Below are 13,613 nucleotides of genomic sequence, written 5' to 3'. Positions count from 1 at the left end.
CCTGAGGGGCCGCCATTAAGGCGCCGCGCTGCAGCTGCAGGAGGCCACCGCCATCCTCCGCCCCCGGCCTCCCTGGTCGGCGTTAGGAGCGCCCGAGGCCACAGCCCCGGCAGCATCCTAAATGATGTTAAATTTACACATTTAGCTCTCCTAAAAAGGAGCAGGTGTGCAACTTGCTTCTCTTCCTCCACGGTCAGGGCTACCACCAACAGAAGATAGGACGGTGGCAGATCCTCCTTTAGCAATTAAATGTATGTGTTACTATGGAGACTCCACTGCATATCCAATACCACCTGTATAACAACGAATAGCTCTGCCAAGCTCAAAGCTGCTGTTGATAATCAACCACCACTAAAAGCAACGGTAGGGCTTCAGCAGCCAAAGAATGGTGCTCTCCATGTGCAGCTGAACTGGGAAGAGTCACGTCCCAGCCAGGGCTGCTGGGCTGAGCAGCTCATGATCAGTGTTGCTGCTGCAGCCCAACCACAAAAATTTTAAAAAGGGTAAAAATTTCACATCACATCCCTGCACCCCCACCCTCTTTTCTCTTGGCCATATGCCTAAGCTGACCACAAGGACAGGGATTCACAGTGAGTGCATGGTAATCAAATAGCTGTAGTGCTGTTTTTCCTTCAGTGGTCTTAAGATGAAACATCTTTAAACTGGCAGTCATGTATCCCTTTGATCAACTTGCTTTATGGTTGTTCCTGCCCATCAAATATTTTATAAAAGTGCTTCAGGGATGAGAACAGAGACAACTGAACTTCTGCAGCAGTTGTCTTGTAACAAGACAAGCAAGGAAGGATGGCTCGGGCTGCAGGTATCACTCATTTTCACCAGCAGGTGCTTCCTTCAGGCCATGTGAATACAGACTTCATAGCAAGATAAAGCTGATGGGCAAGCAGCTATGAGGAGCTACGAAGGGCAAACACATTTCTCTAGATAATTTAATCAGTAGCTGGTAGCTGGAGAGATGGTTTTAATCCTTCACAGTGAAAGCTGAATAATGGAATAGCTGGCTGTAGGGGAATCTCTGCAAATGGAGGTGAAAGCTACCAATATGAACACTGGAGGGTAGAGCATTCAGACTCTCCCCCTGTCCGTGATATGAGCTTGGCTACTGGCTTGTTCCTCTCCAGTTCTTCAGGCATTCAGTATAATCTCCAGCATTGCAGAGAATTTGAATTAAAAAAAATAACATCCCTCCAGGTCATCTTGACAGACAGAAAATGTCCTGGCTGGAACCACCATCACCAGCTGGCAACAAAACATTTTCCTATTCATTTGAAACCAGAACATCCAGTACATTGCAAAATACAATTTGAGTATCTGTCTCTACTCATAAAACTAAGTTAAATTTTATTCTTGTTTTGTTGGAAAGTCTGTAGTTCAGTTTTTCATATCGAGACACGCACTTGCTTTAAACAGAAGACAAAGTTCTTGGTTGCATAGTGAAAAGTTTATTTAAAGGGAATAACTTCCAATGTACTATTACAAATCAGCCACAACACATCAAATATAAACAGTACAAACCGAGCAGAGAAGGAATGCAAGCACACTGTAAATATACTCTTCATATGTGCCCTTCAGCAAGAGGTTCAGTGCCGTATTTTGTTAAAATATCCTCTCCTCCATTTAAAACTCGTGTCTGGGGAGGACATGAAAAGCAAACGTTTGGCACCGAGAACTGAACTTTGAAATCACAGAACAGCAAAAATATTCACATCACGTAGATAAGAACTGACAACCATCACAGTTCACAAGAATATAGGCCAGAACAAGGGATGACCAGCTACAAGATGCTCCCTGTGGAAAGACTACGCCAGCAGCTTGGAGCAGTGAGTTGAGCACAGACTGCTTCCCTCTGAGGGGAGCAGAGTCACCAGGGCATCCTGGAGGTTGCAGGGAAACCCTCTCCAGCTATTTATGATTTCCAAATGCAGCTCCTAAACTTTTAAGGTCATTACTTGGCAAAGCCTCCTCAGCTCTCAGCTTAATGGTTGGTATCCAGCTTCTTGCCCAAGGGACTTGACTCACCAGTCCAGATGGGCTCAAACCAGATAACCCTCACCGACACATCACAAAATTCTTCCTCCCTCCCTGCCCGATAAAGGATACATTTCTTGTGATGAAGCTTCTGGGAAAGCAGCCTGTGAAATCCAGAACAGAACACAGAAAAGCCAAGGGGAGTCAGACCCACGTCCACCCAGCCTGACGTTGCGTCTTCAGCTGCAACAGCACCAGTGTTTCAGAATAAGCTGCCAGAGACTCTTTGGAGGCAAATGTGGAATAACTCCACAGAGAATTCTCCTCCTAGCAATATATATTTGAAGTCTGCAGTTTTAAGTACCTTCTAAAACTTTATTTAATTGGTTTTTACTGGCAATCAACTTACTCAGATAAATGACTTAGCACTTTGACTCCTGCTAAACTCTTGGCTTCTTGCACAGTCTAATTAGCCAATGTATTTAACACCATCAGTTCCCAGTTTTTCATTCTACCAATTGAGATGTTCTGCTACATTTACGTGACACTGTCACATCCACTATTTTTCCAGAGATGAGAAAAGGAGAAACAGTCTTTTCTTTCACACTTGTAGATAAAAACCACTTTGTTGCTTTGGTCTCTTATCCAGCCTCAATACACACGAGCACAAACCACTCTCAATGCTGGATTCAGACACTTTTTAGAGAGAATGATGAATGGCCACAAGGAATGCTCTTCTGTGTCTATCCAGTGTTCCTCTGGGCCTCAGGTTTAGCATCAGCAAAACTACTCAAAAGGAGCAGTCCTCTGGTGTTCCTCAGTATCTGACAGCAGCATATGATTTTAAAAGGCAAAGACCTTATGGCACCAGGAAACTCAAACACAACTCTACTACTCCTCTTACAGCAACAAGGCAGTCTAATGAACAGCTTAAATCTCCAGGAACAGCCTCTAGGGGCTCTTCTTGCCTGACCTCAGAAGTGCCTCCCCTCTACCCAAACAGAGAAACAAGGAGAAGAAATCCTTTGGATTAATGGCATCTATGGCTCTTATTTCAGACGTGCTCTTTGTTCCTAAGGCACCTTGTGATAAATCCTCTGGTAGAGTGGCTTCAGTAGGGGTAGCAAGACAAGAAGGAAGGGTATAAGCAGTGGGGATAAAAGGGAACTCACTTAGGGATTCATCCTCTACCCTAATTCCCCACAACAATCAGTAAGTCTTCCAGCAACTAGAGATGTGACAAGGTTCACCTCTAACCAGGTCCAGCGCCACCAGAACTGACCCACTGCAGCCCACAGATGAAGTTTACACACACACACAGTTACAAGGAGACAAGTACACAGGGTAGAGCCAAAAAGAAAGGCATGGGGCTGTCTTTTAGACTCAGTTGCATAGTAACTCAACTTCCTTCTTAGCACCTGAAGTCAGACAGCTGAGCTCTTTCTCTTATGCATTTTCATCCTTACCTGTTCATGCAAACAGCTCACTACCAATAACAATCGACATAACTATTAAATGGGTCCCAAGCATTAATTTGCAACTGGCCTATGTCTGACACCAATAACCTTCCACAAAAATCCCTATTAAGGCCCTCCAAAGAGCATGTGAGTAAATTGAGTACAAGCAGTCCCCAATTTAAGCAATTTTAACTCTGTCCTCAGTAAAACACATACGTTTTAAACTCCTGCTGCTACATTATACCTAAAGGGGGGGGGGAATGACCCAACAAAAAACAATGGAGAGCTTATGACCTTCTTTGACATTAAAAAAATGCCCAGATTCTTACCATTACTATAAATAAAAAATTATACAAGCTATTTTTAGACAAGTCCTGCACTCAAGGACTGTCTCATATCTCTGGCTGAACATGTAAATCTTATTTCTAGATCTAAATTACATTCAGAACAAAATGGAAAGCAATTTTGCGCTTTCACAAAAGCAAACTCAAAGTGCAAAAGAGGCTTGCATTTAGCTTTTTTAATTTTTAGACAATTTACAGGGAGAAGAAACACATTTTGAAAACCTATCTAAAAATCTTCCTTCCACAGAAACAAAGAACCAGATTCTTACCATTACTATAAATAAAAAATTATACAAGCTATTTTTAGACAAGTCCTGCACTCAAGGACTGTCTCATATCTCTGGCTGAACATGTAAATCTTATTTCTAGATCTAAAATTACATTCAGAACAAAATGGAAAGCAATTTTGCGCTTTCACAAAAGCAAACTCAAAGTGCAAAAGAGGCTTGCATTTAGCTTTTTTTAATTTTTAGACAATTTACAGGGAGCAGAAACACATTTTTAAAACCTATCTAAAAATCTTCCACAGAAACAAAGAACTTTTCCTTTCGTGAGGATTAATTTCCCTCTCTGAAGTGCAACTGCCTTATTAATTCATTTTTCTTTCTAGACCTAAGGGTTAGTTCCAAAGATCTCAAATTAAAACAATAAGGGTTTCCATCACTGCCGCAGCCAGATAGCAGGACTGGATACAAGCCCAGGAGATACACCAAACTGAAAAAAGGACGCATGAAAAATAAGACTGCTACTTTGAACTAACTGCGAGTTCAGTTTTCAATCGGAATGACTGCTCTTAATCCCTATCCACACAGCCAAGCTATTGGATTTACCAGAAAAAGAATAAAGTCTATATATCCTTCCAAAGAGAAGTCGTCACTTGGATAACGAATGCTGAGAAACAACATAGTCACGTAATGTGAAAATTTAAAACAAGAGGAATGATCCTGTACAACTGTGAAGCTTCTGTTTCCTGCAGATGAAATATTCTGTGCCTAAAGCCATCTTGTGTTCCTAAGAGATACCAGGTACTTCTGGGAACCTTAAGCAGCGCAATACCACACACCGAATGCTTTCAGCTCCACTGCAGCAGGCCCAGCTCTGGGCACGCTGCATTTGCAGACCGGGCACGTGCCGATTGGGGTGACGTGCTGTATTCAGTGCTGCTGCTGGGCTTAAGTCAATGAGCCTCGGAGCCAGGCACAGCTCCAAATCAGTGACTTGAGCCTTATTAAACACCGGTCCTCACTTCAGAGAGCCAGAACTAAGCGACAGGATTACCAACTACAGTGCAACTGATCTTAACTAAAACCACTAAACTAATGGCTTGAAAAGTGGCACACACTATTTATGTGTCAGTGAGTGATCAGAACTGGTTGTGAGGCAGACCTTAGGAACTTCTTACAGCACTACAAAATGTATTTCAAACCTTAATATGAGCAACAGACAGACCTGGGTGGGGGGAAAGTAGCTGCAAGTTAACAAGCCCAAGGCCACACTGTAAGAGAAAGGGGGTTTTAGTGGAGATAACCCACTAGCCTGCGATAAGCTGTGCAACTGAGGATCAGTAACTGTGAAACATCTAATGCATACACAGGTCAGAGTTGCCTTCACCGTAAATAAATCCTAATCTGAAAGTATAGCGGGTGCCAGACAGAGCATCGTACATTAACCAGCAAGTGCACGCAGGGTTCTGCAGATCTCGGAGGAAAGGACCAAAGGCAGTCACTGAGCAGGGCAGTGCTGATACCGTGGCCAGACTGAAGGGTCTTTTCTGTCTTCTTTTGTCTAGTGTCTAGGAACTTGATATACAAAGGATGGAAAGAGGAAAAAAAAGTGCACCCAACCCAAGTTGCTGAGGCCCCATTCAAGTGCTGCACAAAGGCCACTGGATGGTCCTTATCTCCCCCAAGAGAGGCTAAAGGAATACTCCCACCCAAGCTGCTGAATGAGAGCATCTTACTCTGACAGATACCAAGCCCTCTCCCTGCTTGTCCTGCAGTTGCCTCTGCTTGTATGCTTGTTGCCCCACCTCAGGGCCCAAAGCAGCAACACCACCACTCCTTACCCTTACCAGCTCTGCCCCTGCCTGCCTATTCAGAAAGCCACTGTGCTTCAACCAGTGTTTGCATTTCTATTCCTCCTGCTCCCAGCTTGGGCTGCTCTGCTGCAGACTGACTGCTCACTTTCTTAACATTTTGACCTACTAAGTGCTCTGGGGCAGTGAGTAAGTAAGCAGAGATAGTTAAAAGAGGTTGAATATGGAGGAAATTGCACAGCATTACAGTGCAGCCTTAATAGGAAATATGTGGCCCTCCGACAAGAGTGAAATCTTTGGCTTTAACTACCCCTAAATAACGTTGTCCATCATTTCCTTCCCAATAGAAGGAACGGACCAAGTAGAGGTGTTTTACCTGGAGGATTTAAAAATAAAACTCAGAACTCTACTAGAATCACCATGCAAACAGCCATTTTGTGTCTCTGCAAAGAGGTATCAAAATGTAAATACAGTGGTATTTTTAGAAAAGAGAAGGATTTCAAGTTAAAAGTATTAAAATAAACAACAGTTACAGATAAACATTATTTAAAATTCATCTCTGAAGGATTAACTTAATCCTTGCTCTACCCTGCCAGTACTCGAGCAGCTCACAAATGCCATCGCTAGCCACCAGAACATTGAGGAAGCCCATCCTTCACCGCATGGTTGGGGTTAGCAATGGCCTTGCTGAGTCTGGTTCACAGAAACGACAGGTTAAATCTTTCGAGTTTCTGAGCAGAGATGTTTTTTTTCTAACAATACCTTTGCACAGCAGCTCACAAGCTACACTTCTCTGGGGAGCCTTTTCCTTGCTACATATGGTATTATCCAGCTGGCAGCAGTACCAGTGAACCAACATGCTGCTACTAAGAAACATTTCCTGTATGTTTATTGGTCGTACCCCAGCTTTTTTTGTATTTACTCAGCACAGCAGTAAGTCCTTCTGCTTCACATCTGGATTACAGAAAAGACTTTCGGTGGTCGCTGAAGTTTTAATCATCTACACATCCCTACAATCAACAGGTTTAACATCCAATTTTTAATCTGTAGGAAAACCTTCTTATGAACTTCTGGGTGTGCACCCTCCCCCCACCCCCTGTTCAAACACATTTGGGGCCCCACCTGTTGGAGCATGGCCTAGCCACTGCAGCACAGGCTGCCACTGGCCAGCTGCACCCCCACCCACACGAGTGAAGGAAGCATGAGCTGCTGGTGACAGGCAGACCAGGCAGGTGATGAGATTCAGTGGCTAGGTGACAAGCCAGCTGTGCTTTTGGCTCATTGCAGCTGACAGCTGCCCTCTAGTGATGCAGATGCAGCGGGAGAGTCAGAAAAGCTACTTACAAAATAGTAACAGATATTTCCACTTCATGTCGTACCAGCGTAACAGATCAAAATCAAGACCACCTGAACCTGGCCTCTGGCCATTTATCAGCTGTGACATGAAGGCCCAGCCCGATGCCTGCAGAGAGCAGACCTCCCAAAGTTTTACAGAAAGAACAGCTGCCTGTGGACAACCAGGCAGTCACAACTACCTTTCTCCACTAGGACAGCAGGGAAGGAGGGTGTGGGAAGAAACCAGTTAGTGTCTGAAAAGGAGCCGGCAGAATTGTGCCTTGCTTCTGTCACACAGCAGTGCCCGTCAAGCCGTACCAGGGCTGGGTGGCAGCTTGCTACACTCACCATTACCTGCCTGCCATCCCTGCCCCTTCCTGTTCCTTCAGCTGGTGTAATAGACATGAAAGAACAGAGTCTTATTGCGGAGGAGAGAGTACGAGTTATCAAATTTCAGCAGATAGATGCCCTCGCCTGGGTACTCGTGACTGCCTGCCTGCACCTCCCGATGGCTGTTCCTCCGATACACAGGCATGATCTCTCCGTAGCGGTTCCGCAGGTAGCTTTTGGAGCCCCTTTCCACATCACCAACAGGGGCAAGTCCTGAATAGGAGAGAGGAGACAAGTAGTACAGAGCCAGTTAAGCCACTAGGTAATCCAGAAAAAGATAAATAAGCATGCAGATATATGGAAGGCAAACCATGATAGAATTACTTGTAGCATCTGCTTTGACCTTCCTGCAATTAATACCCACAAAGTCCAGCTTATCATGACAAAGGATAAGCTGAGAACCAGTTCTCTTGAGTATACTGATAGGACAGTATCCACTTGCCTGCCAGCCTGGTCTCCTCTCCCTAGACTTACCTTTTAGACACCTCGCTGCTTTGATACACACAACAGCAGTCCAGTGATACAGACTCGAAGAAAAACAAAACAAAACAAAAAACCTCACACAATACAAAACAAAACAGCAAGAAAGCTCTTAGCTACAGCCTCACTGTGTTTCTGTCCTAGTTCATGTCTCAAGAGGATTCCTTATACATAAACCCACCCCTCTTTGGAGGGCCTGCAAAATTAATTTCAGGCACCAACCCTCCAGCTACACTGGTCACACAGACACTGAAGCCACAGAACAGGCAAGATCACTGTGTGTTTCACAAGTACGAAGACACAGGTAGCAATCCTCTCAGGAATCATCATCAGGAGCTACTGATGTACTGGAGAGGAAAAAAAAAAGCAACAAAAACCAACAAAACCTCAGAAACAAATCCCTTTTGCTCCTACTCACCACCAGAAATTTCACAGTCTGAGAGGCTAAGAAAAAGAGTCAAAATTTCAGATCCTAATCTTTTTATCAGCTAGAAGTTGAACAAGTAAATTCCATTTTTAATTTTCACTGTATTCACACTCTTGGAGGACAGCCACTGACATATGCTGAAGCCGGAAGAGCTAAATGCTTTCTCATCACAGCCTAACCAAGAACCCAAAAGGCTGCAGAGATAACAAGTGGATTGAGTAAACAAAGTAGATGGAAATTACAGCATCTGACAGTCACTCTCAGCAGCATGGCAACAAGCACCACAAATTAACCCTTATAAGCCCTGCACCAACCTTCAATTTCCTCCTCCTCTTCTTCATCCTCCTCATCGCTGGATTCGCTGACTTGAACAGTAATGGCAGTGCTAGTAACCGTGGTCCAGTCAAAGTACACTCCAAACCCAATGTCATAGTCATCCGTAGCAAACTCCCAGCAAATGCATTTCCCATCAGGATGGGTTGGCACACGGACCGTCACCACCTCGCCTCGCTTCACCACCATCCGGCCGTTCTTCTCCTTTCCTATCTTGGCTTTGAATTCCTTCGTCTTCTCAGTGGTCCACATGGTGGGTGGAGCCAGAGGGGGAGGCTGAGCTGAGACAAGGAAAAAGATTGTGGGCTGACTGGACTCTTCCCTACTGACAAACTGTTACCTGAAAACAGTTAAGCGATTTCTGATAAGGCTTTTCCATTCTGGAACCTGCTCCCAGAAGCCCTGGATGTGAAGTTTTCCCTGTTGTTAGCGAAGAGCCCAAATTTCCATCAGGAATTAGCATTGTCTCCAGGACAACCTCTGATCTTCTCTAGCCAAGGTAGGCACTTAAAGCGGTCCCAACAAGTGTTTTCCTTTCAGGACTCACCTTTCCTCTGTTCCCCAAGGAGGTTTGTAGTTTCCAGCTCAGCTGAAAGGATATCCACAGCACCAGTGTGATCTGACTGAATCATGACTATATCCCCTGCTCCTTGAAGGACATGGTAGTTGGGTACTCGAAGAACAGCTTCCTGCACAAAGCCCATAAGAAATAATCACAAAGACGATCATGGTAACAAAATCCCCAGCTGGATTTAAAATAACTCATTAGACATTCAGGCATCTTTCTGAAGCCAAGACAGACCCTGCAGAAGCTTCTCAGTTAAAAAGAACTGGCTGGCTCCGAGACACCTCTCGGCATTATTACCCTCACAGCACCAAAGGAATTAATTTTGAAGTCAAATGCTGTTTTAATCTCACAAATTACGCACCCCTTGGCCTTCCCAGGAGTCCCTGGGCAGGTGCACCTTTGCATCTGCCTCAGAGTTAATTGTCACCTCTCAACAAAGCAACAGCCTTACAGGTTTCGTTGACTACTCTTGGAAAGCATTCCCAAGACAATCTCTCAGGGGAGATCCCTTCAGCTCTGTGTGCATCTAGACTACAGCCACAATCAAACTGTCATTTGCTGCATCCTTGTTAAAAGTCCATCTGGTTCACCAGGACCAGCCCTCTCTCCTCATATATGCAAACTCACAGCTCCTGTGCTGGGTGCCACTTGCAGAGGTTTTCCCAACTGTATCTGTCATGCAAACAAATTGGCTGCTCACCAAAAGAAACAAAAGACAGCAGAGTCACTTTCATAAATCTGCAAGAAGGGAACTCCCAGCAGCCCCAGACAAGAGGCAGAAGGTGAGAAAAACCTTGAAGCCTTAGCGAGCCAAAAACTGCAAGGAAGCCAGGACTAGCTGAAGGCATAAGAGGGATTTTGCAAATCTGATTGATAACATTTACCTCCCTTAACATATAGAAAAAAACCATAAGTGAATCTATGTTAACACTACTTCTGTCTTAATGCAATCCTTAAAGCCTCAGTCCAATAGCCATAAGCACAGCACTAGGATGGAAGAACTACAGCTGCACCTCTGTCCTTGCTTTTGGACATATGAAACACCCACCTACCTCTTTGAGGGACTGGATTTGGTCAGGCAGCTTCTTTTCTAGTTCAGCCACATCCTGGTTCTCCAAAGTGCCAGCTTCTTCCTTCGAATCCTGTGTTGCACCTGCACTCACAAGTGACCCAATCTGCGACCTTTTGGAGGAAGAGAGCACTACAATTCAGCACCTGCACACAGGGCACAGCCAGCAGAGGAATCACTTATCATCCCAAGCGGACTCAGACAGATGCCAGAGGTCTCCTCTGTCATACTCTCAAACGCTATGTGAAAATTCCATAAGAAGCAACCTAGTCTTTAACAAGAATAGAAACAGTTGCCCTTTTGAAAAGCAAAGTCTTCTCACAGAACTATAAAACCAATGTCAACTGCCTTGGTCTAAAAGATCAAAAATATGAGAATACAGCAGTAATGGAAATTATGTGCATTTCCTCAAATGTCTCCTTTCAGAAATGAGACATAGTCTCATCAGCAAGGGAGCAGACTACCAGTACAGTGTGGAATAGTTTAAAAAAATCCACATACACAGGTCAAGTCAGACACATTCCTTGCTGCATCCATAGGGAAGACTAGAAGAGGGCAAATATGGCTTTTGTTTCCGAATCTTTACCAAGGGGGAGACAGATTTTAGTCAGAAATAAAGTCATTTCTTACTTAAATTGTCTCAACAGTGTGACTTCCTTTCCTAGAAACAGCATGATGGGCCTGAAGGTCTGCAAGAACAACTCAAATGAGCTGAATACACAAAATGGCAGCATATGGACAATGTAAGACAAGAAGGGACACTTGGAGAGGACAAATTTTGAAAGGAAAAACTCTCACAGTGATCTGTAGCAATTTCTCTGGCAGCCCAGGACAAATTTGGACTTCAATGCCATCATTTCCCAGCCCGTTTGCTTTTTAGCTTAGGAGTTGCATGATCACACCTAGAAGGGTTATTTGGTCATTTGCTACCATAGGTGCACATATCTGCTCAGAAGTCTTCCCACCAGCATAGGAGCTAACAGCTTGGGAATTTTTTCCTCCAGACACCACTGAAGGCCAAGAAACTCACTGAAAGATTAGTAAGAGCTCCACAAGCTTTATAAGCAGACTTACAGAGAGTTCAGCTGATTCCTCCTCGCACAAGCCTTTTGGACCACCCCCATCCCTTTCAAAGAGGATCTAACTTACACAAATTTATGAGATAGCATCCACAAATATCCAGCATCTACTCTGGCCTCTTTTGCTCACAGTCTATATTAATCTCTTTGAGGAAAATTAGAGGACGTAATAAAGAGATGGAAGAACACGTTTGGAAGGCTGATACGGATGTCATTGACATCAAGCCAAGATGTTATCAAGCTGCTGTTTTCGGAAGTAGGGTAGTTTGGTGGTGGGTTTTTTTGCTGGATTTTTTCCCCCTTTTTCAATGAGGTTGTGCTTCATCTACTGTCTGATATAAACAACTCACACATCTGAAATTGTATCCTGCACGACAGATGTATGATGGCAAATGACACTCCGCTGCATATCGTATTGGTACTTGTAACCAATACAATGACTTGGCCACAAGCACTACATGCCAAACAGATAACAAGCCAAAATCTGATAACAGCATCAACCAGCAGCATTAATGAAGGAGTGACATAGAAAACAAAGGGTGAAGGAAAAAAAACACAACCCAAAACATTGTCAATAAAACAGTAAAGAGTGTTTTCTTGCTCAGCATTCACCAGAATTTTTGGCAGTGGGAATGCTTAATTATTAAAGTATCCTTCAGACAGAACAGAGAAAATTTCCTGGTGAAAGTTTATCAGATCTTACAATGGACTACAAAACCTTACAGGGCTTCTTCCAAGCTGAATGATTCTGTGATTTGAAGAGCTGAGCCTCTTCATCATTTCATAAGCTTTAAAACATTAAGCCTGCAACAACAGCCCCTACTATACTGATTCCTGTATATACCGTCCCAAAGCACACAATTCAGTCTCCTTTCTCTTCACCTGCTCAGAACCAACTGCCATACAGAGAGGTCACAGGGCTGAAACAGACTGTCATGCACGTGGGCCACAACAGACAAAAATATTGTCCTACCTGCTCTGCGAAGTACTGGACTCCAAAGAATCAACCAGCTGGTCCGCAGGCTCTGCCTTTTGGGTTGAGTCTTCATCATCTAACAACAAATAGAATATACAGAGAGAAAGTGAAATAAAATTGTCTTTAGAAAAACACACAGGAGGAAAAACTACAGCCAGCACTCAGACACTGACAAGGTGTCAAGGTGACAAGGTCACACGGCTGTGGAATGAAGAGCTGTGCCAACCAGTTCTTCATTTTATGAGCTGTATCTAGCACCTTGCAGAACAAAGATTTTTAATCAGTTTGACCCTAGGAAAGGGAGAACAAAAGCCCATGCATGTTTTTGGTGCAGAACCACTCTCAGAAGCAGGATTTTGTTCAGGAACCACCACTCCTAGCTTTGGAAGGACAGAACAAGGCCAAATTTCATCATGTAAAACTGGGCTGACAAAGCCCTGGAAAAAGCAGTCACGCAGCGGTTCCCACAGGGCAATGATGGGATGGAAATTCCCAGGTCAGTGCTAAAAGAACTCTTTATAAAGATGGCTCCTGGTCTCCCCTGGGTCTCCTGAACTCTGGGAAAGCTCTGTCCCCAGACGGCTGTGGTACGCTCCCCACAGCCCTGCTGTCTGATCGCATTAAGGCAGCAAACCGGGCATGGACAAGTTCCAGCTTTTGCAGCTCTGTGATGAGATGACGTGCAGCCGCTGGCCGTTCCGCGGAGTCGATTCCTAACTGAGAGTCACCTCCAGCCCACGGGGACACAGCACCAGGCTCCCAGCCCACAGCAGGGATCGCATGGCGGGAGCATTCCAGCTCCCGGCCCAACCTCCGTCAATCCGCACTCTTTCTGCTGCGGGGAAGAAACACCGCGAACTGTTGCCGCGGTTTCAGGCGCTGGAGCGGCAGGCAGCGGAGCTGAGCACCCCAGAGCGCAGCGGCGGTGCGGGTCCTCCCCAGGCACAGGTGGCAGCTGCAGAAGGGCACACCCAGACACCACAGCCTGCCCCTCTGCCCCCAGCACCAGCCCACCCAGCACAGAAAGTGTCAGGCAAAGACTAATTCCCGATGCTTAAAGGCTTTCCCAGGAGAAACGAGGAAACCAACGCCAAAATACGCGTCTCCGGGCCTGCCGCCTCAGCGCCGGCAGTC

The 13,613-nt window shown here is 44.9% G+C and overlaps 1 protein-coding gene across 1 annotated transcript; it reads right to left on the bottom strand.

Annotated features, from left to right (window-relative positions):
• Nucleotides 1–7,156: 7,156 nt before the first annotated feature.
• TMED8 (transmembrane emp24 protein transport domain containing 8) lies at nucleotides 7,157–13,261 on the bottom strand. The gene is made up of 6 exons (XM_010190981.1): nucleotides 13,198–13,261; nucleotides 12,477–12,555; nucleotides 10,408–10,537; nucleotides 9,335–9,476; nucleotides 8,769–9,068; nucleotides 7,157–7,760 (listed from the first exon to the last, which is right to left on the bottom strand). Exons 1-6 carry the CDS (start codon nucleotides 13,259–13,261, stop codon nucleotides 7,543–7,545), a joined length of 933 nt encoding a protein of 310 aa, XP_010189283.1. The 3' UTR covers nucleotides 7,157–7,542.
• Between the last annotated feature and the right edge of the window lie 352 nt (nucleotides 13,262–13,613).

Source organism: Mesitornis unicolor, unplaced genomic scaffold (genome assembly GCF_000695765.1).
Source record: "Mesitornis unicolor isolate BGI_N332 unplaced genomic scaffold, ASM69576v1 scaffold24228, whole genome shotgun sequence".
Classification (NCBI taxonomy): Eukaryota; Metazoa; Chordata; class Aves; order Mesitornithiformes; family Mesitornithidae; genus Mesitornis; species Mesitornis unicolor.
Note: the sequence above shows the minus strand (reverse complement) of the source record. Positions and strands in the feature narration are given on the sequence as shown.